The 24,577-nt window shown below is 40.3% G+C and overlaps 1 protein-coding gene across 1 annotated transcript; it reads left to right on the top strand.

Moving 5' to 3' along the window:
- The first annotated feature begins 1,067 nt into the window (after positions 1-1,067).
- On the top strand, positions 1,068-15,324 carry LOC128610764 (uncharacterized). Its single transcript, XM_053630180.1, has 5 exons — positions 1,068-1,278; positions 2,153-2,292; positions 5,351-5,403; positions 8,240-8,409; positions 11,325-15,324. Exons 1-5 carry the CDS (start codon positions 1,068-1,070, stop codon positions 11,792-11,794), a joined length of 1,044 nt encoding a protein of 347 aa, XP_053486155.1. The 3' UTR covers positions 11,795-15,324.
- Positions 15,325-24,577: the final 9,253 nt, after the last annotated feature.

Here is a 24,577-nt window from a genome sequence, read left to right as displayed (position 1 = left end):
CAACTTCCCTCTCCCTTTACCATAAATTCAAAAATTACCTGGGCTGAAACATAATATAGACAGGTAATAGTCAACAGAATAACAATGCCTAAAACACTCCACACATACGTTTTTGAAATGTATGTTCTGGAAAATGGTGTTCTCTATGGTCTGTCTGATGGTGTCAAAGGACTTGTTGTGTTCACGATCTCTCATTTTACACCTTGCACACACCATACCTTTGTCAGGACACGTAGCATACCAGAAAATATACCATAGAATCAGTTCCCGTTTTTTTGGCCTTCCATATATACAGACGTCTTTACATATTGCTCCACATGTCCTATCTGTCAGAAAACAAGTGCTGTTCACAGGTCGGCCAGAGCACCGCTGTATGCGGGACCTGTAATCTCCATGCCATTTTGGAGGATTGCCATGGATATAATGGTACCACTGGAGAGAAGCAGTGCTGGCAACCAATACAATCAGTGCACTTGTACAGCATTTTTCCAGAGTTGGCATACCAAATGAGATCCTCACAGACCAAGGCACCAACTTCACAGCACGTCTCATGAAACTACTCCACTGACAGTTTGGCATCATCCCCATTCAAACCAGTCCATATCACTGACGGACATGTAGAAAGATATAATCAGACTCTCAAGGACATGTTGAGGAAGTTTGTCAGTGACACAGCTAAGGACTGGGACAAATGGCTACCGTTTCTGCTATTTGCATACCATGAAGTTCCCCAAGCTTCTACAGGATTCTCACTTTTCGAACTGGTGTATGGCTGGTCTGTCTAAGGCCCGTTGGACTTGTTGAAAAAGAACTGAGAGGCACCAACCTCATTCGCTGAGGGAGAGCAAGGTATTGTCCAGGACGTGCTACGGATGCGAGACCGCTTGGAGACGTACTGAGAGCAAGCCGTTATGAATCATGAGAAACCCAGAAGGCCCAGAAGTTCTGGTATGACCAGTATGCTTAGACACCATGAATACCAGTCGGGACAAAAGGTGCTCTTGTTGTTGCCATCAGCAACTAACAAGTTATTCGCAAAATGGCAAGGCCCTTATATGATAAAGAAGATGGGTCCAGTCACCTATAAGGTTCACCATCCAGACAGAGGAAAAGAGAACCAAATCTACCACGTCAACCTTCTCAACGAATGGCAAGATAGGACACCTGAAGGAAAGAAGGCCTTGGTAGCATGCAACGTAGTCCCTGATAAGGAGAATTATGAAGATGGGGTGGATGTCGAGGCTGTGAGATGTCCCCAGTCCGCAGTGAGCCTGGAAGGTAAACAGAGGGAGAAACTGATGAATACCTTTGCAGACTACTCTGAACTTTTCAGACCAGAACCTGGAAAAACTAGTGTGTTGGAGCACACTATTAACTTGTCTGACCCAACTCCTGTTCAGCAGAGGCCATATCGTATAACAGAGAGTCTAATAACTTCATTGAAGAAGGAACTTACCATGATGAGAGACATGGGGGTAATCGAACCATCAACCAGCAAATGGAATAGTCCGATTGTCCTGGTCTAGAAGAAAGATGGGTCGTTGAGGCTCTGCATGGACTTTAGGAAACTCAATGCTGTGTCCCAGTTTGATACCTACCCGAGGAATTGGAAGAGACAGATACATCTCCACATTGGACCTCTGTAAGGGTTACGGGCAGATTCCACTGGAGAGGAAGTCCAGGGAGTACACCACTTGCAGGACACCTATGGGCCTATTCCAGTTAACAACTATGCCATTTGGACATAACTATGTTCACAACTATGCCACAACTATGCCATTCCAACATCCTATGGACCACGTTCTCCGAGACTGTGAAGACTAATGTGCTGCATAGCTGGATGATGTGGTCATCTACAGAGACAGCTGAGATGATCACCTTCACCATTTGCGCTGAGTCACAAACAAGATCTGTGAGGCTGGCCTGCCACTGAATGTGGCTAAGTGTGAATGGGCGAGGCAAGAGACACAGTACCTGGGGTTCCAGCTGGGAAACAATAAAGTGATGCCCCAAATTGACAAGATTGAAGATATCCATAACTGTCCAAGACCCCACACCAAGAAAGCAGTACGATCCTTCCTAGGGCTAGTTGGGTGGTACAGGTACTTCATACCACACTTCTCCAGCATAACGGTGACCCTCACCAAAACAGTTAAGAATCCGGTGCTCTGGAAAGAGGACTGCAAACGAGCCTTCACACAGCTGACACAGCACCTGTGCGAACCTCCAGTTCTACAGAGGCCAGACTTCACAAAAATGTTCTTGGTCCAAGTGGATACAGCAGCCAAGGGGGTTGGAGCAATGCTAGCCCAAGGGGATGTCAGACAAGAGAGACCCATTCTATACCTCAGCTGCAAACTTCTGCCTAGAGAAACACTCCTCCAGTACTACCAAATTGGGAGGGAATTTAGCCTAGAGACAGACCATTGAGAACTGACTTGGACCCACACCACGAAGGATCATATTGCCAGGGCGACTTGCTGGTACCTGTCCCTGCGGCCCTTTCAATTTCAGATCAGTCACCTGGCAGGGAAGTATAACATCCCAGAATTTCTGCCTTGATTGCTGAGCCTCGTCAATCCTGAGAGGAGGGCAGTAATGTGACAGAGCACTCTGTCACCGGCCGGGACAGCACATCTACATGCCTTACAAGTCACTTGCACACACACATACCATTGTTTTAGCCTTTTCCATGGGTGCACACTTGGGATTGTGCTACTGCTTTATTCTCATACACACATAAGTTTTCATTATGCCCCGCTTTTTCCTGCTAATCACTCTCTCAATAACCCCACACACACACCAGATAAGTTTTATCACAACATCTTTATTACTTATCTGCATATTTGTTAGTCATTGTCTTTGTTTGTGTTGTGGATCATCTATCATGTGTCTTCTGGGTCTGGTGGATCAAGACTCCATTAATAGGACATTTTACCCTGCTGCGCCTATGCAACGCCTCTGGCGGCGAGACTGTTCCATGTGTCTATGTCTAAGGGGAAAAGGAGAATATTCTTTTTGTTATTTGTTATTTGTCTGAGTTATTTATCATATGCATATTTTGTTTATTGCTTTTGTTGTTTATTTTGTTTATTAATGTTCAGAATAAAGAATATCTGCTATGTGCCGATTGTTAAAATACTCACCTTACACTTACCCGTTTAGTAGAATTATCCATGTGGGCGGAGCCTTGACTATATACGCATGGGTCATATGTACATTTGTGTGGGTAGTTGATGGAGAATGGTTGTGCAAAGGAAGTGCCAAATAAATAGCTTGATCCTTTGTGTGGAAGGTAGCCCAGCTAAGAGCTGTTTGTATATATTTTGTAAATATTTAATTGAATTAATTTTTAATTAAGACACTGCTCTTGTTTTGATTGCCTCAATCTTGTCTGGCTTGATGTATTGGGTCTTGAAGCGCGTATAAACCAAGGATGCCATATCAAGCAGGTCATCTGTTATCAGGTCATCATACTTCTCATTGAGATAGTCCATGACCATTGTCTTTATGTCCATTATGAGCTGTGTGTCATCATCAGAGGGATTCAGGACCTCTGTTCTGAAGAGGTGAAATTTAAGGTAGGACACACTCACATACGATTCACCAGGGAGTGAATCTGTGAACTCAAGAAACGACTTTAAGGCCTCGTTCATTGACTAAAGCACATCCATGTCCTGCCAGGTGGGCACCAAGTGCCTGGTTTTCTTGTCAGTAGTAAGTACCTGAGAGAGAGCCTTGTGCTGCTTGCCGCCATCTTCTGACGTGAGCCCCACCTTGTAGGTGACTCGGCCACCAGCTTGTGCTTGGGTAAGTTAAGCTCTTCCTGAGCAGCTGCCAGGTCTCTCTTCTTTTTCCAGGAGAAGGAGAAGGCAGCCAAAATTTTTTTTTTTTACACAGCCTCACAATTTGTACCACTCTCTTGTCCTTCCCCACTCTCTCTAAGAGAGAAAATGAATGGAAATAGAGATGTTGAATATAATTATTTCTGAGTAAAAACAAAATATGAGGGAAAATATTTTACTAAATATTTAAATCAGCATGTATTTCAGTTTCAAATATTGCTTCAGCATGCTTATAATCACTAACCTTTAAGCACAAAGTACTACAATAAATAAAGTAATTGGTTTGATTATTTTAAAATGATTTTATCATCATCAATATCATCATCATCATTATTGTTGTTGTTACTACAGCTTTAGCTTTAGCTACATTTAATGGAACTGTATTGCATTAACAATACAAAAAGTGGTGTAATCTAACCAAGCAGAAATGACTTTTTACAGACATTAGACGGTAATACTCCTCACCTCAGGAACACAGACTGTTTAGTTGATGTCCAAAACACTGAAGCGGTGCCCATTTGTTGATTGAAGTTACTTTTATCATGTTTGAAGCGCTATCAGTTGTGATGCATACTCGTCTGTCTTTACTCAGCCCCCAGGAGGTGAATGCTTCAATCGTTCCGGGGGCAATAACTTCACCTGTATGGTCTTCAGGAAAGGAAGCCGTTTGGAGGCATTTGCTCTGAAGATTCGAGTCTATGTCTGTAAAGTGAATAGTGAGGCTCATATAAGGCTCAGACGTGCGACTAGACCACATATCAGAAGTAGTGGCAAAGAATGGCACCATTTGCAGCTGCCATCTACCGTCTCCCTACACTACACAGCCGAGGAAGTACAGTCAGTGCGAAATGTTTCCGAACTGGTAGCTCGTATCTGGGGTCAAGGACTCTGATCAGCTTCTTGAATCCCTCATTTTCCACAGTGCTAATGGGAAGCATGTCTTTTGCAATGCAATATGCATCTGCATTTGTGATGTCTTCGGGTCTTTTCGTTTTTTTGTCATAAGACACGGTGCTCAAAAATGATGCTACGATGGTTTGCTGCTGTGTAGTCACACTGAATACCAGCCTGGTGCTTGTAGATGGTCTCCTTCCACTAACAATGCTAGTTTGTACCTGTAATTTTTTACTTTCTGCGTGTTCTAACAGGTGATGTTTGAAATGGTGAAATAGGTTCGTGGTGTCGGCTGTCTTTGCTGGCACGGACCTGCGGCACAGTTTGCAGTGCACACTGCTGTTTTACATCTGATTTGGCTAAAAAGCATAAATATCTCCAAATTACATTTTCTATCAACGATGTCATTGTCCTTCGAGCTGGTCGTTAGCAGTTCTACATTTGCTTCAGTGTCGCTCATTTCTCCACTCCACATTAGCTGCAACACGCACTCGCGCAGTATTTTGTGCTCATGCACATATCATGCACGGTGCATGAACATATATCGAACATTTATCGAACTTTTATTAAAATTATATTAAAGAAAATTCTATTGTGATAATTATCTTTAGCGAATTATCGCCCACCATTACTTCAACATGAATGCCAGGATCCACCATATATGGTAAATAAGTTAAAGGTGCAAGTTTTAGTGGAAGACATGGAAAATGTTGAAAAGTCTAAGGTGACGAAATACAAAGAACTAGAGCTGTTGTTGCACAAAATAACCCCAAATTGTGTTAAATCCGCACTTTTATGAGTGGAAGATCCAGAAAGGAATGGGGACAGTAGCTATTAGCTCAGTTTAGTGGACTGATAAATGATCAGTGATCCTTTTAGTGATATTTATCCCACCACTCCTGGCTCTGACTCCACATCCACACACACCTCCATACTGATGCCATTGCTGCACAAAATGCAATCATTAAAATTTTTGCCTTTTTTCTACTCATCCTCTTCCTCCTTATCGAGTGCTCATGGATTTGCTGGCTTCCTCTGCACATCACCTTATAAATGTAAGCACCTAACGCATAAATACTGACTGCAGTGGCCTCCATGTTTATTTCCATAGGACAGCGCGCTGTGTGTGATGCATCATCATATTGTTCTTTTGCACATGCGGGTCAGTTCAGGACCATGGTCAGTTCACACTGGAATCTGATATCGACCACATTTATAAAAAACAATATTAACAGCCTGTCATATATCAAGGAGGTAACTCTGGACTTCAGTTCCCATCAGCCACTGAACTGTACAATATGTCACATGACCACGTGCACCTGGATCACGTTTCTGTTAACGAGTACACTTACATATAGCCATTGTTTGCACAATGCTTCCCTGTCTTACGTTTTTATTAGACTACCATGTTCCATTTTACCGTGTTTTGGTCTTGTTAGTTTATGTGTAGTCTGTACCACAGTGTTTTGCATCAGTCCAAGTATCCTTTGTGTTTCGTTTGGTTTATATAATAAAACAGTGTAAATCTGCGATTGCTTCCGCATCTACCTTTGAAACGTGACACAGCCTATTATAGTGTCTATCAAAGAATCTTATCCAGAGAGAGTCATACCTCCAAGAACCGAAAACCCACTGGAGTAATGGAGGAGAAATTCTGCTTCTTTTACAGATGGAATAATGAAGCAGCTACAGATTTTATTGAATAAAGACAGAATAAAGTATAACATTACATTAAAGGATAAATCTTTTAAATATTTTCTGATGTTCCTGGTAAAAAGCCCCAACAAATATTATTTTCCTAAAGAAAAACATACAAGTATATTTGTGTTTTTCTGCATTTATTTGTAATTTCTGTATTCTTTGGATTTATACAAACACATCTGATATTCTACATCACATCAACTGCAGAAAGTAATAAACAAGCAAATGTTAGAACGTAAATAGCTGATTATCAGCTAAACACAAACATGAGCACATACTAGAGGTGGGAAATATGACAAGAATACAATAGTGTGCTATTTAACAGCATTTCTGCAATATACAACATGCAGCAGGATGTGAAGGTTTGGTAGGAAAAACAGAAAAAAATTAATTGTATTTAAAAAAAAATTATATTTAAAAATAAACATTTCAAGTTGATAATACTTTTATAAAATGTCTAAAAAATGGCAATGAAAAGTATAAATCTTTTTTTTTCAAAGAAAATTTGTGTAATATGAAATATTAAAAACAGTAGAATATAAAACATGAACTCAGCTGTTTCCAGAAAGTGAGTAGAGAGCTGGAATATCAACACTGTAAGACTGAACGTGTTTACTCCAGTCCTGCACTGTCTCAGATTAATCCTGCTGTAGACCTTCATCTTCATCATTACGGTTATTCCGTGTTGTTTCTGAGCTCATCTCTCTGTTCCTCTGTACAAGTTAACACACACACACACACACACACACACACAGAAAGTCATTAATCACTATTAATAATGATTACACACTATTGACCAGCTCCACATGCCCACTCTCAGTAACTTCATCACATCTCCTCCAAGCCTGGTGAATAAAATTCAGTTTAGTGTTTATTTATAAAGAAAGTGTAGAGGATTTCCTTCTCAGTGTGAGACTGGAGGAATTCACTTTTAAAGAGTCAGAGCAGAGTATGTAATGCTGAGTGTTCAGATAAATATTTTAAACTATGAATAATCTGATGTTTAAAGGGTGAAGTGTTCTCTCTCAGTGATCATGTGACATTACTGAATAAAATGTGGAACTATTCTGACAGTAAAAGTGTCATTTATAGGTGATAATTATATTTCTGTTGTGGAAGTGTCCACGCAGTGACTGAGTGGCGTCTAATCAGGGGGATGTGCTGGGGATTTTATTCTGTTTACAGCACAGTCATGTGATCTGTGATGTCACAGTCATGTGGTCTCTGATGTCACAGTCATGCATCGGGTACTTACAGGTTTCCCCTCGTTTTCACAACAAGCACAACAACCAGTGCACCACCAGCACTATCAGGACAATCGTCCACACTGGTCTAGCGCTCTCCTGCTGTCTGTTCGGATGCATCTCTACACACACACACACACACACACACACACACACACACACACACAGAACACTCACGTGAGTGTTCTAATTGTTTGTTACAGGTGTTATTATCAGTAAATCATGATAAGACTACACTGAAGGTTAAATAACAGAACTGTATTGTCATCATTTTGACGTCTTGAGCCCTTTAATCACTTCCTGTCATTTGATGTCATTTCCTCCTGCTGTGACCAACAAACGTATCTAAACTGCACAATTCAGAGCAGAAATGATGAATTGGTGAGTAATATTCTTCACTTGCTCACCGGGGGGAACAGGAACAGCTCTGGATTATTAATTTTTAATAGGAAACTTTATATAGTTTTATTTGTGTATACTACTTTTTTGTTTAACCATGATCAAATAGGTTTTTAAATATTTCAAATGATATTTTATGTTAAATTATTTGTGAAGCTGGAATCATTTGAAGGAGTGTTTTGAATTCTCTGATGTCACCAGACACTGTCAGGAAGCCCCGCCCCCTTCCCCAGATCCTCCCACCCAGGTGCCGCGGGAGCAAAGGGGGCAAGCTGGCATTTGTCCCGGCACTTTTGAAACTACTGGAGCGGTGACCAGCACTTCAGGTAAAAACAGACAGGTCTGAAAGAAACCAATCAAAGCTTCCAGTTCAGCTGGGGGGCGGGACATTTCTCCTAAAATGGATCTCCTATGAGCAATAAAGGGTTAACCGCACTTCACTGACACTTAATAATCGTGTGTTGAATCAGTATCTCTAATATTTCAATATCTGAAATGACATATGCACATATTCTGTATCGATTACAGGAACATTCCTCAAATGACATTATTCAAATAAAGTAAATAAGGCTTGCTGGAGGAATGATTAAGGAAACAGTTACTACAGCGACACACAGCCTACTGCGGAACGTGAACATGTCTTCGATTTTTAAAAGATGTTTTAGAATTAGTGCTATCTAACTTGAAGTGATTTTCTGTTGATATCAGCTGCCTGAGGCGTAAAATGCAAAATGAAGGGTGTGGAGTCGAAACAAACTACTCTGACGTTCATAAAAAGGTGTGTTGTGCCTGTTATTGTATTATAATCAGACCCTGGATCCATATAGCACTGAAAGCAGAATACACAGTTAGTCTGTATGTTTTTATACACAAATAACACATGTACATCTTCTCTAGGACAAAACTCTTGTCCCACAACTTTTAGAGTAATGGTGCCGCCCCCTGCTCCCACACACACACACACACACGCACACGCACACACACGCACGCACAGAATACGTACCTCTCACTGATACTGCGTAAGTATGAAGATCTTCATTATTCCCCGTGTCTCGGACGGTGTAAGCACCACCATCAGTGGACTTTACTCGTCTCAGTGTAAGAACTGTGTTAGAGAGTGATGTTCTCGGTCTGTATTCATCTGTACAGTGTAGTGAGCTTCTATACACACTGCAGATCTCTTCACCATGTGGATCTGCTGGATCTCCACCCTGATAGATCACCTTCACTCCCTCTGACACGTGCAAATCCAGCTTCAGATCTTCACCAGGTTTTATCTGAACTGATGATGTCAACACTGAGGAGAAAAAACACTGAAGATCTTAACTGGATGTAAATGTGATATAACACATTAAACCTAAATCAGTAAGAGTTTATAAGTTACAGAGCAGGTAAAGACACTTACGCTCGATACTGAGACGTACATCAGCAATGCTGCTGCCATTACACCAACACGTGTACGTGTTCCTCTTACTGTCATCAGCTGCAGTGATGGTGAGGGTGAGATCTCCCTTCAGGTACCGATCATGGGACATTTTAAATCCCTCCTTTAATGACCTGCAGGATGTCTGATCACACTCAGCCAATATATCATTTGGGTTAGTGAACAGAGTCCATTTAACCGAACCAGAACATTTATATTCACAGCGCAGATCAGCAGACTGATTTAACTTCACCCATACAGCAGTGGAAGCTGATTCAGATACTGAAAGAGAGAAGCAGATAAACAGAATAAAATATAAATCTATACATGCACATATGATTAAATTAAAATCATGTTTATCATACACATTTCAGTATAAAGCCTTCCTATAGAACCCTTTGTGTTTATAAAGAAAAAAAAGATGCACATGTGACCTGGTTACTAGAAGACCATAAGAGACCAGAACCTGTCGTAAGAGAACTACAGATTCTTTCAGGAATCAGACAGATGTTAGCTAAAATGTTCTCCACTTATTATTATGGATTAGCACTAAAAGACAGCGAGTGCTGTTCAGATAAACAAACACTTTCAAACAGGGTAACTCTAGAAGATCCTCACGGCTCTCCGTCCTGTCAGTGACTAAAAGATAAGCGGTGATCTAGCCTGCAGTGACCGGACACATACACACATCTCATACACACTCCCAGTTCCTCGCTCTTAAATCATTACATTGTTTCTGCAGACAGGAGGTACTGAAAAGTACTGACACTTTCACACATCAATAAATCCAGGGAACATAAATAGACAAATTATAAAACCCTCCATCCTGACATGCTCCACCCCCTTTCCCCTGGTGACTGGTACAGATGTGGAATTAAAAAATGTGCCTTTTTTTCATGCAGGATCAGGAAGCCTATCACACAGAATACCCCAGGACTAATCAGACCAGTTTATTAGAATTAAATACATTTCTTAGACTTCCCAGAATGTCCACCAGGTGGCGCATGGACTCAAGCGCTCTCGTATTTGGAGCTCAGAGCCACTGAAACTCTCATAAGGAGTGCTCCCTTTCTTGCAAGGCTGTAATTAATTATCATGAATATCATCTGTTTTAATTTATTTATTAGGAGAGTTGATAAAATGAAATACTTCACATTGTTAATAGCCATAAGAATAAATATTACACATATTGTACAGAAATTGATGTCATTAGTAAAAAAATATAGAATATATAGTAAAACCATATACACATATCTGCAATCACTCTTTTCAAACAAGTATATTTCCAAGCAATATGAAAACAGTGATAGTCATTCCTATTTATAAAAGTGGAGATATTTTCTCCAATTATATACCAATTTCTCTGCTTTCCCTGTTCTCAAAAAATTTAGAGAAATTATTTGTACACAGGAATGAAAATTTAATAGAAAACACAATTTACTGAGCAAACATTAGTAAAGCTTCAGAGCAAATAGGAGAGTATCTGGCAACCTGAAGTGTCACTGAGGAAGCAGCACCCTTCGAGCTAACGCTATTACATTAATTTCTTCTAATCTCTATACTTTAAAATTATTTACCTTACGTTATACAATTTTAACTGACACTACTTTAGATAAAACAATCGTAACGTTGCGCTGTCGCTAAATTTGATCTGTTTTTTTTTTTTACAAACATCCGCGACTAGCTTGCGACTAGCTTGTAGCCCGTAGCCCGCTAGCATCACCTACCGCTAGCCTTGTTTACGTTTCACATTTCTCATTTACCGCTGTTCTGTTTAAAAAACAAATATGTCTGCTGTCTCTCCGGTTTTGAGTGCAGATGAGGACTCGCTCGAGCTTCACATGGTGCGGCTGGAACTGGAGGATGTGGAGAAGCAGATCCGCGGCCTACTCGACAAGCAGGCCCAGCTGCTGGAGCGACAAACTGCGCTGGAAACATCTTGTGCCTCTGCCCACATATCCAAGGTAAACACACAGCGTGGTATTTCCACTCCCAGCCCCTCTACGCCGTGTGTTTCTCTGTGCAGGGACCGTGCACGTAGGACTTTCCCAGCCGTGGTCTCCGTCACGCCGGCGCCAACACACCTCGGGCCTTGGGTGAACCAGCGGCGGAAGGCGCGGGCTGGACCCTCTCCACCTCCGGTGTTCGAGATTCCAACCAGGACCCGCTTCGCCCCTCTCCGTCAGACCAGACCCAACGCTGTGATCGTCGGGGACTCCATTGTGCGGAACGTCTGTTTGGGGACGTGGGGACGAACGACACCAGGCTGCGGCAGACGGAGGTTCTGAAGAGGGACTTCTCCAGCCTGATCAAGATGGTACGAGGCAGATCACCCACCGCGAAGATCATCGTCTCTGGACCTCTTCCCAGATACAGACGTGGAGCAGAAAAGTTCAGTAGACTTCTAGCATTAAATGACTGGTTAGTCTCTTGGTGTAATGAGCAGAATCTGGTGTTTGTCAATAACTGGAATCTGTTCTGGGAGCGTCCTAGGTTGTTTTGTCCTGATGGCCTGCACCCCAGCAGCCTTGGCTCGGAACTGCTGTCAGACAACATCTCCAAGGCGCTACACTCCAAGTGACTGCCTACCGTAAGTACATCTTCCAATAATAACAACATTCAGTATAATCAATGTTCAATTAAAAATCCGGCACCGGTAATACATACTATAGAGACTGTGTCTGTTCCCCGAGCTATACAAATATATAGAAAATCTCGGAAAGTCTATCTTCGTAACCTAATTAACATAAAATTAAATCATATTGAATGCACAGCCAGCACTTTTGATCTGAGGCTAGGACTATTAAACATTAGATCTCTTGCGTCTAAGGCTCTTATTGTTAACGACATCATTACTGATCAGGAATGTAATTTAATGTGTTTAACAGAAACTTGGATTAAACCAAACGAGTACATAGCATTAAATGAAGCCAGTCCTCCTGGATACAGTTATGTACATCAGCCTCGTTCAACTGGTAGAGGAGGAGGTGTTGGTCTCATCCATAGTCAAAATCTAGTCGTCACACAAAAACCTAGTTATAAATTTAATTCTTTTGAAATTCTTTATACCAGTATAAGTTATGTAGCCACAAAAAATAAGTCAATTCCTCTAATTATTATTTACAGACCCCCAGGGCCATATACTGAATTTCTTAGTGAATTTGCAGAATTTGTCTCAAACCTGGTTGTGTCTGTAGATAAAGAATTAATCGTCGGAGACGTTAATATTCATTTTGATAACCTGGAAGACCCTCTAAGATTAGCGGTTGTGTCCATCTTAGATTCAGTAGGGATTAATCAGAACGTAATCGGGCCTACTCATAATGGTGGTCACACTCTTGACCTCATACTAACATACGGACTAAGTATAGAAAATATTATAATTTTTCCGCAGTCTGAAGTTGTCTCAGACCATTATCTTATCTCGTTCATAATACGTATTGATCATAATATTTCCACCTCGCCTCGCTACCGTGTAAAACGTACCTACACATCAGCTACTGCACCGAGCTTCATAAATAACCTCGCAGAAACATCAATTAGATTTGGATCACCGTCAGATCCCATAGAACTCGATCAGGAGACTGAAAGCTTGGAGTCAACACTCCGCTACACGCTAGATAGAGTGGCTCCACTCAAAAGGAAAATAATTAGAGAAAAAAAGTTAGCACCCTGGTATAACGATCAAACGCGAACCTTAAAACAGACAACTCGACAATTAGAACGTAAATGGCATCAAACCAAACTGGTGCTATTTCAAACAGCATGGAAGGAGAGCCTCCTGAAATATAGGAAATCTCTTGGCGATGCTAGAAAAGTCTCTCTCTCCACCTTAATAGGAGATAACAAAAACAATTCTAGATTCCTATTCAACACGGTAGCAAAATTAACTAGGAATAAAACCACTACAGAGAGAAACACAATCATTACATAGCAGTGAAGATTTCATGAAATTTTTCATTGATAAGGTTGAAAATATTAGACGTGAAATACAGGCCATTAAATTAAAACCGGACAGTACTGTAACAAACCCATTACATGACAATGTAGCAATATCAGATCAATGTTTAGAGTATTTTGTTTCGCTTAGAGAGCGCGAACTAGCTACATTAATCTCTTCAGCCAATTCATCAACTTGCATACTAGATCCCGTACCTACATGTTTGTTTAAACAGATTTGTCCAGGAGTAATTGAACCACTTTTAAATATACTCAATTCTTCCCTAAGCACTGGCTATGTACCTAAATCACTTAAATTAGCAGTTATTAAACCCTTGATTGAAAAACCTGATCTTGACCCGTCTCAATTGTCCAGCTATAGACCAATATCAAATCTCCCCTTCATCTCTAAGATTTTAGAAAAGGTTGTAGCAAAGCAGTTATGCTCATACTTAGATAGGAATAACATTCATGAAATGTATCAGTCAGGATTTAGACCTCATCATAGCACAGGGACAGCGTTAGTTAAAGTAGTAAATGACCTTCTACTGACTTATGATCAGGGTTGTGTTTCGTTGCTTGTGTTACTCGACCTTAGTGCAGCTTTTGATACTATAGATCACACTATTCTCCTTGATAGATTAGAAAATGTTGTTGGTATTAAGGGAACAATCCTCTCCTGGCTCAGGTCTTATCTGACCGATCGTTATCACTTCGTAGATGTAAATGGTGATTTCTCCATGCGTACTGAGGTTACTTTTGGAGTTCCACAGGGTTCTGTTTTAGGCCCACTGCTCTTTACTTTATATATGCTACCCCTAGGTCAAATTATTCGTAAACATGGAATTAGCTTCCACTGTTATGCTGATGATACACAGCTGTATGTTTCAGCGAAGCCAGAGGACAGACAGAAGCTTAGTAAAGTTGAGGATTGTGTAAAGGACATTAGACATTGGATGTTAACTAACTTCCTTCTACTTAATTCTGATAAAACAGAAATATTTTTATTAGGCCCACGTGTAGCTAGAAGTAATCTTTCTGATCACATGGTTACTCTGGATGGTCTTTCTGTTTCATCATGTACAGCAGTTAAAGACCTTGGAGTGATTATTGACTCCAGCCTATCATTTGATGCTCATGTAGATAATATTACTAGGATAGCCTTCTTTCATCTCAGAAATATTTCTAAAATAAGAAACATATTGTCACTACATGATGCAGAAATATTAGTTCATGCATTCGTCACCTCTAGATTAGATTACTGTAATGCCTTTCTGTCTGGATGTTCCAGTAGGAATATAAATAAGCTCCAGTTAGTCCAGAATGCAGCTGCTAGAGTCCTAACTAGAACTAGAAGATACGACCATATCACACCAATATTATCAATACTGCATTGGCTCCCAGTAAAATCTCGCATTAACTATAAAATACTTTTATTAAACCTATAAAGCACTAAACGGTCTTGCGCCACAATATCTAAGCGACCTTTTGGTTTTCTATGATCCGCCACGCCTACTTAGATCAAAAGATGCAGGCTATTTGATGGTACCTCGAATAGTGAAGGCTACAGCAGGGGGGAGAGCTTTCACTTATAGAGCCCCACAGTTATGGAACAGTCTTCCAATTAGTGTTCGGGACTCAGACACAGTCTCAGTGTTTAAGTCTAGGCTTAAAACGTATTTGTTTACTCAAGCCTACCCTGACTAGATTCTGTTCTACTACTTCGCAGTCTTAATAATCTTTTTTCTCCCTCTCTCCTTTCGCCGAGCCCCACACGAATTTATGGAGATACTAGAGATCCAGATCCTTTCTGCCTCTGGATGGAGCTCAAATCTTCTCTAATTCCAGACTGCTGGGACTACGGCTGCTCCTAAGGCCATACAGACTTCATATAAATCCATAATGAACTTTTTCACACTAACTGTTGTTACCCAGATGAGGATGGGTTCCCTTCTGAGTCACGTTCCTCTCAAGGTTTCTTCCTCTTAAAACATCTTAGGGAGTTTTTCCTTGCCACCGTCGCCACTCAGTGGCTTGCTCAGTTGGGATAAATTCACACCTTTAATATCTGTATACCATGTTGATATTTCTGTAAAGCTGCTTTGAGACAATGTCTATTGTAAAAAGCGCTATACAAATAAAATTGAATTGAATTAGGTCGAAGTTTATAACATTTAGTAACCGGCAAATCAATAACAAAGCTAAAATTAGGATCAACAATGACAAAATAAAAAGAGTGTATCATGTGAGGTAATACATAGGCCAAATTCCCTGTCATTCATAACAATGGGTAAGTCCAAGGAATATAGCTGTGATGTGCGGCAAAAGGTTGTTGAGCTTCACAAAATGGGAAGTGTCTATAAGAAAATAGCACAAGCATTGAAAATGCCCATTTCCACCATCAGGGCAATAATTAAGAAGTGCCAGTCAACTGGAAATGTTATGAATCAACCTGGAATTGGACATGTGTCTATATCGTCTAACACACTGTGAAGAGGATGGTTCAAGTCACCAAAAAATCTCCAAGGATCACAGCTGGAGAACAGCAGAAGTTAGTTGTGTCTTGGGGTCAGAAAGTCTCCAAAACTACAATCCGAAGTCACCTACATCACCAGGAGTTGCTTGGAAGGGTTTCAAGAAAAAAAGCCTCTACTCTCATCCAAAAACAAACTCGAGCATCTTCAGTTTGCCAGACACTACTGGAACTTCAAATGATAGGGTTCGGGTTCTATGGTCAGATAAAACCAAAATAGAGCTTTTTGGTAATAAACACCAGAGGTGGTTTTGGCACACAGAGAGGTAGCCATATGGAAAAGTACCTCATGCCCATGTTTAACTATGGTGGTGGATCTTTAAGGTTCAGGGGTTTTTCTGCCATAGGACCTGGACATATTGTTAGGATGCATGGCATCATGGACTCCATCCCATATCAACAGATAGTAAATGAAAACCTGACTGCCTCTGCCAGAAAGCTTCAAATGGGCCGTGGTTGGATCTTCCAGCAGGACAATGATCCAAAACATACATCAAAATCAACACAAAAATGGTTTACTGACCACAAAATCAAGGTCCTGCCATGACCATCCCAGTCCCCTGACCTGAACCCCATAGAAAACCTGTGGGGTGAACTGAAGAGGAGAGTCCACCAGAGTGGACCTCGAAATGTGAAGGATCTGGAGAGATTCTGTATGGAGGAACGGTCTCAGATCCCTCGCCATGTATTCTCCAACCTCATCAGGTATAGGAGAAGACTCAGAGCTGTTATCTTGGCAAAGGGGAGTAGCACAAAGTATTGACTAAAAGGGTGCCGATAATTGTTGCACACATATTTAACAAAGATTTTTTTTTTTATAAACCTGTCTGACAACACTGACCTCAAACAGTGCAAAAAAATACGTTCTAATACTAATGTTTTAACTTAGGAGGAGTTCAGAAATCAATATTTGATGGAATAACCCTGATTTTCAATCACAGCTTTCATGTGTCTTGGCATGTTCTCCACCAGTCTTTCACATTGATGTTGGGTGACTTTATTCCAGTTCTGGCACCAAAATTCAAGCAGCTCAGCGTTGTTTCACAGCTTGTGACGATCCATCTTCCTCTTGATCACACTGCAGAGGTTTTCAATGGAGTGCAGGTCTGAAGATAGGGCTGGCCATGACAGGGTCTTGATCTGGTGGTCCTCAGTCTACACTTTGACTGACCTGCCTGTGTGGCATGGAGCATTGTCCAGCTGGAAAAAACAATCCTCAGAGTTGGGGAACATTGTCAGAGCAGAAGAAAGCAAGTTTCTTCTAGGACAACCTTGTGCATGGCTTGATTCATGCATCCTTCACAAAGACAAGTCTGCCAATTCCAGCCTTGCTGAAGCACACCTAGATCATCACAGATGATCAAATGTCACAGTGGGTGCGAGACAGTAGGCCTCTCCAGGTCTCCGTCTAACCATTAGATGACCACGTATTGGGCAAAGCTGAAAATTGGACTCCGAGAAGATGACCTTACTCCAGCCCTCTACCATCCAATCCTTTTGAAAACTTCAGCCTGGCTCTTCTTTGCTTCTCATTGATGAAGGAGCCTGTTTCAAACCATCCTCGCTGTGCACTTCAGGCTTGAGCTGCTGGCTTTACTGAGGAAGGACATCGCCGATATTTTTAAAAAGGAGCTCTTAACGAGGTTCGGCGTCAACTTCGTGGTATTGAGGGCGCTCGCTATGGAATACTTCACCCAGCTCGGCTTCGCATTACATATAATGGTGTTCAGAAGGACTTTATTTCAGCGGAGGAAGCAGGAGACTATGTTAAACTCTTGATATCGGGGTGAACTGCATCACCTATACAGCGGAGTCTTTTTCGCTCTTCTTTTATTTTTATTTTTTGCACTCGGCCTTCCAGCTCTACAGAATTCGGATTCTTATTGAAGATATCGTCGTTGCATTACTTCGCCTAGATTTTGTGGACTTACTCCTCTTAAAACTTACTTCTGTAATAATGTGCTTCTCTGTTTTGATGCTCTGACCGGGTTAGAGTTTCTGTTTATTTAATTTTATTAGTGTTATCTCCTCGGCTCTACGTGCTACACTGTTATATTATTTGTTACAAGTCTTTAAAAGGTAAGGACATTATATTTATTATTGTGTGCAGACTGTTGATCAGTCTTGGTAATTTTGTTGGTTAGTTCAGCTTACTCTCCGAGTTGTTTTCACATTGCGGACAACGTTCGGTTTCTGTAGGATACACTGCTGTCTCATTTGTTTATGGAGACTTTGGGTGTGTGGGTGTTTGGAGGATTGTGAGAGTAAGCAGAACATGCCAATGCTTTGAAGGATGTGAATTGGAACAGAGTAATGTTATTTAATTGCGAATCTGTTTTTAGAGGATTTAAACCTAACATGGTGAACAAATTATATTATAGAATTCAGGCAATTTTACTGGGGTTCTCTCATACAGTGTAGCAAGTAATAATCTGGAAAGACCTCTGTAATATCACAGTCTAAAACTGGATTTAAAGAGAAACAAATTAGTAAATGAATCACATGTAAATGTATCACTTGAATATGAATCTCATGAATATGAATCTCATGAAAATGATTCACATGTAAATGAACCATATGAAAATTAATAAATAAATTAAAGACTAAAAAAATAAAAAAATAAAAATAAAATAAAAAAATAAAAATAAAAAATAAGAACAAACTTCTCCGTACCAGAAAACAGTGGTCAAATATCAGAAACTTAGAGAGACTTAGCTTTTATATAACATACTGTAACATGTAGATAAAGTGATAAGTGTGTGCTCCACCCGATACTATAAATGCCCCTTTACATTATTCATCCTGGTACCAACAACCGTGTCTCATGTTCACTACACCTTCAGAATCAGTGTTTGCTCAAAGAATCTGACACGACTGCCACCTAACGGTCTTATCCCACCAGCGCAGACTGAGTGACGTACCGCAGTGTACCACGGCGTACTGCAGGATCATGTTCTTTCTCACGCATTAGTAATGGCCACATCTGCACACTGCTGTTGTTCGGCCTGTATTTGCATATCAAACCTGATTGGTTCTTATATTTGATGACGCAGTAACTCTCTCCTATAAATCAGGTTTGTTTCTTAAAAGAAATGATTAAAACCACTGCAGTAACAATTTTCTCACTTTGACCCCCTGAACTCTGGAATTAAATCCTGAGGAAGTAAATGAAATGAATCCTGAAACATGTTTAATAGAGGTTTGGAAGACTGTAAGAGGAACTAGCTGAGTCCAGTGTGAGCAGTGAGACTGAAATCACACTCACCTGTGATGAACATGAAGATGATTAAAAGCAGGACATGGTGAGGAACTCTGCAGGACTCCATGTCTGAGACACAACACCACCAGCAGCCCTGCACAGGTGAGAACATGCATACTTGATTTATAAAAAAAAAGATAAAAATCATTTTAAGAATTTTCTTCTATTTGGCTTAATACTTTATAGTGTCTCTTTAAACTTGATCGATTTTTAATGTAAAAGCATACATATAAAAACTGACCCTGATGTGTGTTGGTTTTGTTACTTATTTATTTATAATGATCATTGTGTAGAACTTTAAACTGCGTTGGCCGTGTAGTTTATTGGCGCTATAACCGTTAAGTGTGTAAAATCCACCTTGAACTAACCAATGACTTTATTTATTTTCCTGGAGTCCAAGCTCAAAATAAAACTCTATGAACAGCTCCATTGTGATGGTGTTATGTTTAAACTACTGCCATGCTACCAGCGAGAAATTAAACCAGAAGTACCTTTTGTACGGACTCAACCATGGGGGAACACAAAGTTTTGCGAGAGAATGTAAAAAAAAGTTTCTCAGGGGAACGCAAAACCACAGAAATAAAAATTTTCCTCCCGTCTCATTTTTTTCACCACAATATCCCCTTAGGGGCTCTGTTGTAAGTCGTATTTTGTGAATGTTAATTAAGTCATGAATGTGTGGACAGGAACGTGCAGAGAGTTCCTCAGGGGCTCGAATGTCAAAAAGGGCTATATCACCAAAGAGCTAATTTTACTACTTTAACTACTTTACTAACTTTAATTTAACTCCATATTCTTATCACCCTGGTCGACGTTGTAAACAGACTGTGTGTGGTCACAATAATGAATACGAGAATGATACTACTAATATAAACTAAGGGCATTTTATTTTTACATTTATAAAAATAATTAGAACAAAAACTTTTAGTGGAGAGATGAATCCAAAGAATCTTTAAAAGAAAATTTAAACATTATGAAATAAAACGCAACTACAGTATTACCATCCACAAATGTAGTGACACGCCCTCATACCTGTTTCAGCATACCTGTCCACCTGTTGACGCAGGGGGTGGGGGGGGGGGGGTCCAAGTATGAATGTAACGTTAATGGTCAAAAACTGAAACTCACGTTAGCCTAGCCTACTTCGTGGGTGTGAATAATATCAAAAGTTAACTGCCGTTCTTAAGAACAAAGCAAGCCATGGTATGATGTTTCTACACTAAGCTAAGGTTCCCTACTATTTAGGGATCTAGTTACTGACTGTCTGAAAAAAGCTTGAATGTTCTGCTGCACTTGTCTACACTTGTCTGCTATCTCCATTTCTTACAGACTGAGCTGTTCAAATATCACCAAACTTGTGTTGTGTTGAGTTTGGGCGCAACCAAGTGTACAATTGGAGGGGGGGCACACATCTATTTTCCTTAACAAACGGAAATATATTAAAAAGGAATAGACATAAATAAATAGAATAGATGAAGAAAAGACAGATCCGTTGGCAGAGTTCATTAAATGGGGACATATAGAAAATATTTTGTACTGTACATTTGGGGGGCAGATTGGTATTTCCTCAACATTGGGGGGAGACACGCCCTCCAAAGAATGCGTGGTTACGCCCATGTACTGCAGACTCGAGTCGGACAAATACATAGGAACATTCTCCGACTTTCTTGTGATTCATTTGCTAATGTTTTGTGCACGCTCTCGTGTTAATTTGCATTCAAATGCTTTACATAATATAATTGTTTATTAATTAATGTTGAGAGGGGCAATTTTAAGTCATTTAGAAAAAGGGCAGGGGCTCGAGCCCCAGGCTGAAAAAATTAAATCTTCATCCCTCAGTTTCCTGGCCAGGTTACACCCAATCTATTGTATTGTTTATCCTGAGACATCAATACTTTAGCGATATTTTCTCTAGTAAATACATCACCGTTTCACATTTAGTATCAAAACCAATAAAAACAGTAAACACTACTAAAATAAGAAGCCGGTATTTCTATACAGCAATGTACACAACTATTTACTGTCGGTGTTTTTTTCTCCACAGCGGACATTTTACACAAACTCTTCACGACGAGTTTATTAAAAGTTCAGCTCTGTATTAACACATAAACTCATCTCAGTCGTTTAAACTGTGCTGTAATATTTATATAACATTAATGTATTATAATATCTGTGATGAACTCACCGTGTGAAGGTTAAAAACTCTGTTTACTTCTACTCCACTCGGAGTTCAAACTTCTCCCTCCTTCCTTCCCGGTTCAAGGTGCAGGAGGAGAAGAAGAAGAGGAGGAGAGGAGGAGGAGGAGAGGAGGAGGAGGAGAAGTGTAAAAACTACTGCGTTTTGCAGAAAGTTTCTCGGATTTCATCGTAAATTTCCTTGAAAAGCAAAATAAAATATATTCAGTAGTTATTGTGAGTGGGATGTTGAGGAGTTTTAGTAACCTATCAGTTTTATTCAGGTGCGGACTGGCCATTGGGAAGTTCGGGAACGTTCCCGGTGTGCCAGTCTTATGAGGTCCTTTTTTCCTAACCCCGGCATGATATAGTTTATATACAGATATTCAGGATATTCAGCAGATCATCTCAGCTGCAGCGACACAAACAATACAAATGAACAGATTGTTTTGTTTGTTTGTTTGTTTGTTTGTTTTTAATTGATTGATCGAGAAACATGTCAGTTAAAATTTGGTGTATCAAAACTGGGGCTAGTTGTTGCCAATCCTCCCCTGATTTTATTGCAGTACCTCCAAGCCAGAACGCTTCTCATTCATTATTAGTGTATATTAAATGTAAAACATAGCCACAACTCATACAACTCATCTTTATTTAAAGCCTGTTTCACGTTAAGTGTAAAGCAGTGATTTGTACATTTAGCTGTAATTCTCAACACATCCACAGGGTGCCGCTAATTCCTGCTGTTTCTAAATTGTTACTGATGGCTCTACACATGGGGCAAAGCTTCTGTAAATATACGCCCAATTTCACACCAAGTATTTCTTTATAAATCCCAGTTTCTGTGAGGGAGGTTGTTCATTCCTGCATTGTCTCCTCAACTGTGCTGCAGAAGTGGCTTCCATCTCTATCCATCACTTCTCAATCACAGCTGTACGTCTGTACACGTTAACATACACACAGTCATTAAACACCATTCACCAGCTCCACATGCCTACTCTCAGTAACTTCATCACATCTCATCCAAGCCTGGTGAATAAAATTCAGTTTAAAGTGTTTATTTATAAAGAAAGTGTAGAGGATTTCCTTGTCAGTGTGAGACTGGAGGAATTCAATTTTAAAGAGTCAGAGCATGGTATGTAATGCTGAGTGTTCAGATAAATATTTAAAAATATGAATAATCTGATGTATAAATGGTGAAGTGTTCTCTCTCAGTGATCATGTGACATTACTGAATAAAATGTGGAACTATTCTGACAGCAAAAAGTGTCATTTATAGGAGATAATTATATTTCGGTTGTGGAAGTGTCCATGCATTGACTGATAGATCATTTCCACCAGGGCTGGAGCCGGAGCTCCACACAAAAAAACCCTGGGCCGATGCCCAATTCCTGGAACCACACCGGTGCTTAAACCTTGCTGGTCTCGAGCAAGTGCACTGGTGACATCAATAGGCGGAGCTTTCACTACAAAGCTTTTTTCAGAGTTGTGGTAAACATTAAGATTAAACATGTTGGTTCTACAGTGGTTGGCAGAAGAGATCAATGCTCTCCTTACCATCTGTTCAACGAGAGAAAGTCAAGACAAATTGGAAAGTAGCATCAGAAAAAAAAGCATATATGATTGTTAATTGATTTGTTTTAACTTCACACAGTTTGTAACTGACCCGACTCATAACAAGGGCCACATCCTGGATCTCGTGATTGCAGTTTTCATCTATTGACATTGGACTGTCAGATCATTCAGCTGTCTTTTTTAATCTGGAACTGTATTATCCAAGTGAGCCTACCATCCGAACAGTAACCTTCCGGAAGTGGAAGTCTATTGATCAGACAGTTTTCTCCAATTCTGTTGTTACCACCTTAAGTGATCTGCATCCCTCATCGCTGGAGGAGAAAGTTCTGCGGTTAAATTCTGCTCTTGCTGCTAATCTTGACTCTTTTGCTCCTCTAAGGTCACGTAAGGTCACATTCGCCTGCTCTGCCCCCTGGTATAATGACAATCTGCGCTCTAGAAAGGCTGCTTGTCAGAAAATGGAGCGTAAATGGCGCCTTACTGTCTACTATCAAGTGTGGAAGGATCTTCTGGGTGATTATCGAACACTAATGGAGACTGAAAGATCATCTTACTTCTCTCAGGCTATTGTAAACAATCAAAATAATCCCAGACACTTGTTCCAAACCATAAACAGATTGTTTCAAGTTAATGCTGTTACCACTTTGCCTGTTTCTCAGCAGCTATGTAATTCTTTTCTTCAGTTTTTTAATTCTAAGGTTGATAATGTTCGCAAAGAAATTTCTGTCACACCTGACTCTGCCTCTTCACTCCTTCGTCCATCTGGGTTCACTGGTGTTTCTTTCACTCAATTCTCACTGCTTGATTCTGAGGCTCTCACAAGGGAGGTATCCAGCATGAAATCAACCACTTGCTTGCTGGATCCAATTCCCACAAGCCTATTTAAATCGTACTTCGATGTTTGGTGCCCTGCTATCCTCGGTATTATAAATGAATCATTGGAGACTGGGGTTGTTCCAGCAGTACTAAAGTCTGCTGCTGTTACACCTGTACCAAAGAAAGAAAATGTTTCCGTGGATGATTTTAACAATTTTCGTCCCATTTCAAATCTTCCATTTTTGGCAAAAAATACTTGAGCGTGTTGTTGCCTCTCAACTATATAATCATCTTACACTTAATAACCTCTTTGAACCCCTTCAGTCAGGCTTTTGTAAACTTCACAGCACTGAAACGGTGTTGGTCAAAGTTACCAATGACTTGTTGATGGCCTCTGATTCTGGCGCTACTTCCATTCTTATTCTTCTTGATCTTTGAGCTGCTTTCGATACTGTGGATCATGGTCTTTTACTTTCCTGCCTTGAAAGTGTTTTTGGTGTGTCTGGGACAGTTTTAAACTGGTTTAAATCCTATTTTACTGACCGTTCCCAGTTTATTTCTTTGGGTGATTACATTAGCTCTGTACTCATTGGTGTTCCTCAGGGTTCGGTTTTAGGCCTTTTACTTTTCAATAATTATTTATCTCCACTTGGGCAGCTGCTGCGATCGCTCGGCCTCCATTATCACTTTTATGCTGATGATACCCAAATCTACATTCACTCAAAATCTGGTGAAAACTTTGATGTTTGTTTTCTTGTATTTCTGAATGTATTTTTG

The sequence above is a fragment of the Ictalurus furcatus genome, chromosome 7, assembly GCF_023375685.1.
Source record: "Ictalurus furcatus strain D&B chromosome 7, Billie_1.0, whole genome shotgun sequence".
Classification (NCBI taxonomy): Eukaryota; Metazoa; Chordata; class Actinopteri; order Siluriformes; family Ictaluridae; genus Ictalurus; species Ictalurus furcatus.
The sequence above is the reverse complement of the archived record's forward strand: the minus strand, read 5'-3'. Positions and strand labels throughout refer to the sequence as shown.

Bases quoted from the DNA above. Each gene is read 5' to 3' on its own strand.
- LOC128610764 (XM_053630180.1), top strand. From the start codon at position 1,068: ATGGGTCCAGTCACCTATAAGGTTCACCATCCAGACAGAGGAAAAGAG. The intron at 2,293-5,350 runs GTTGGAGCAATG...AATTATCTTTAG, and splicing joins TGGATACAGCAGCCAAGGGG to CGAATTATCGCCCACCATTA. The intron at 8,410-11,324 runs GTAAAAACAGAC...TTTTGAGTGCAG, and splicing joins AGCGGTGACCAGCACTTCAG to ATGAGGACTCGCTCGAGCTT.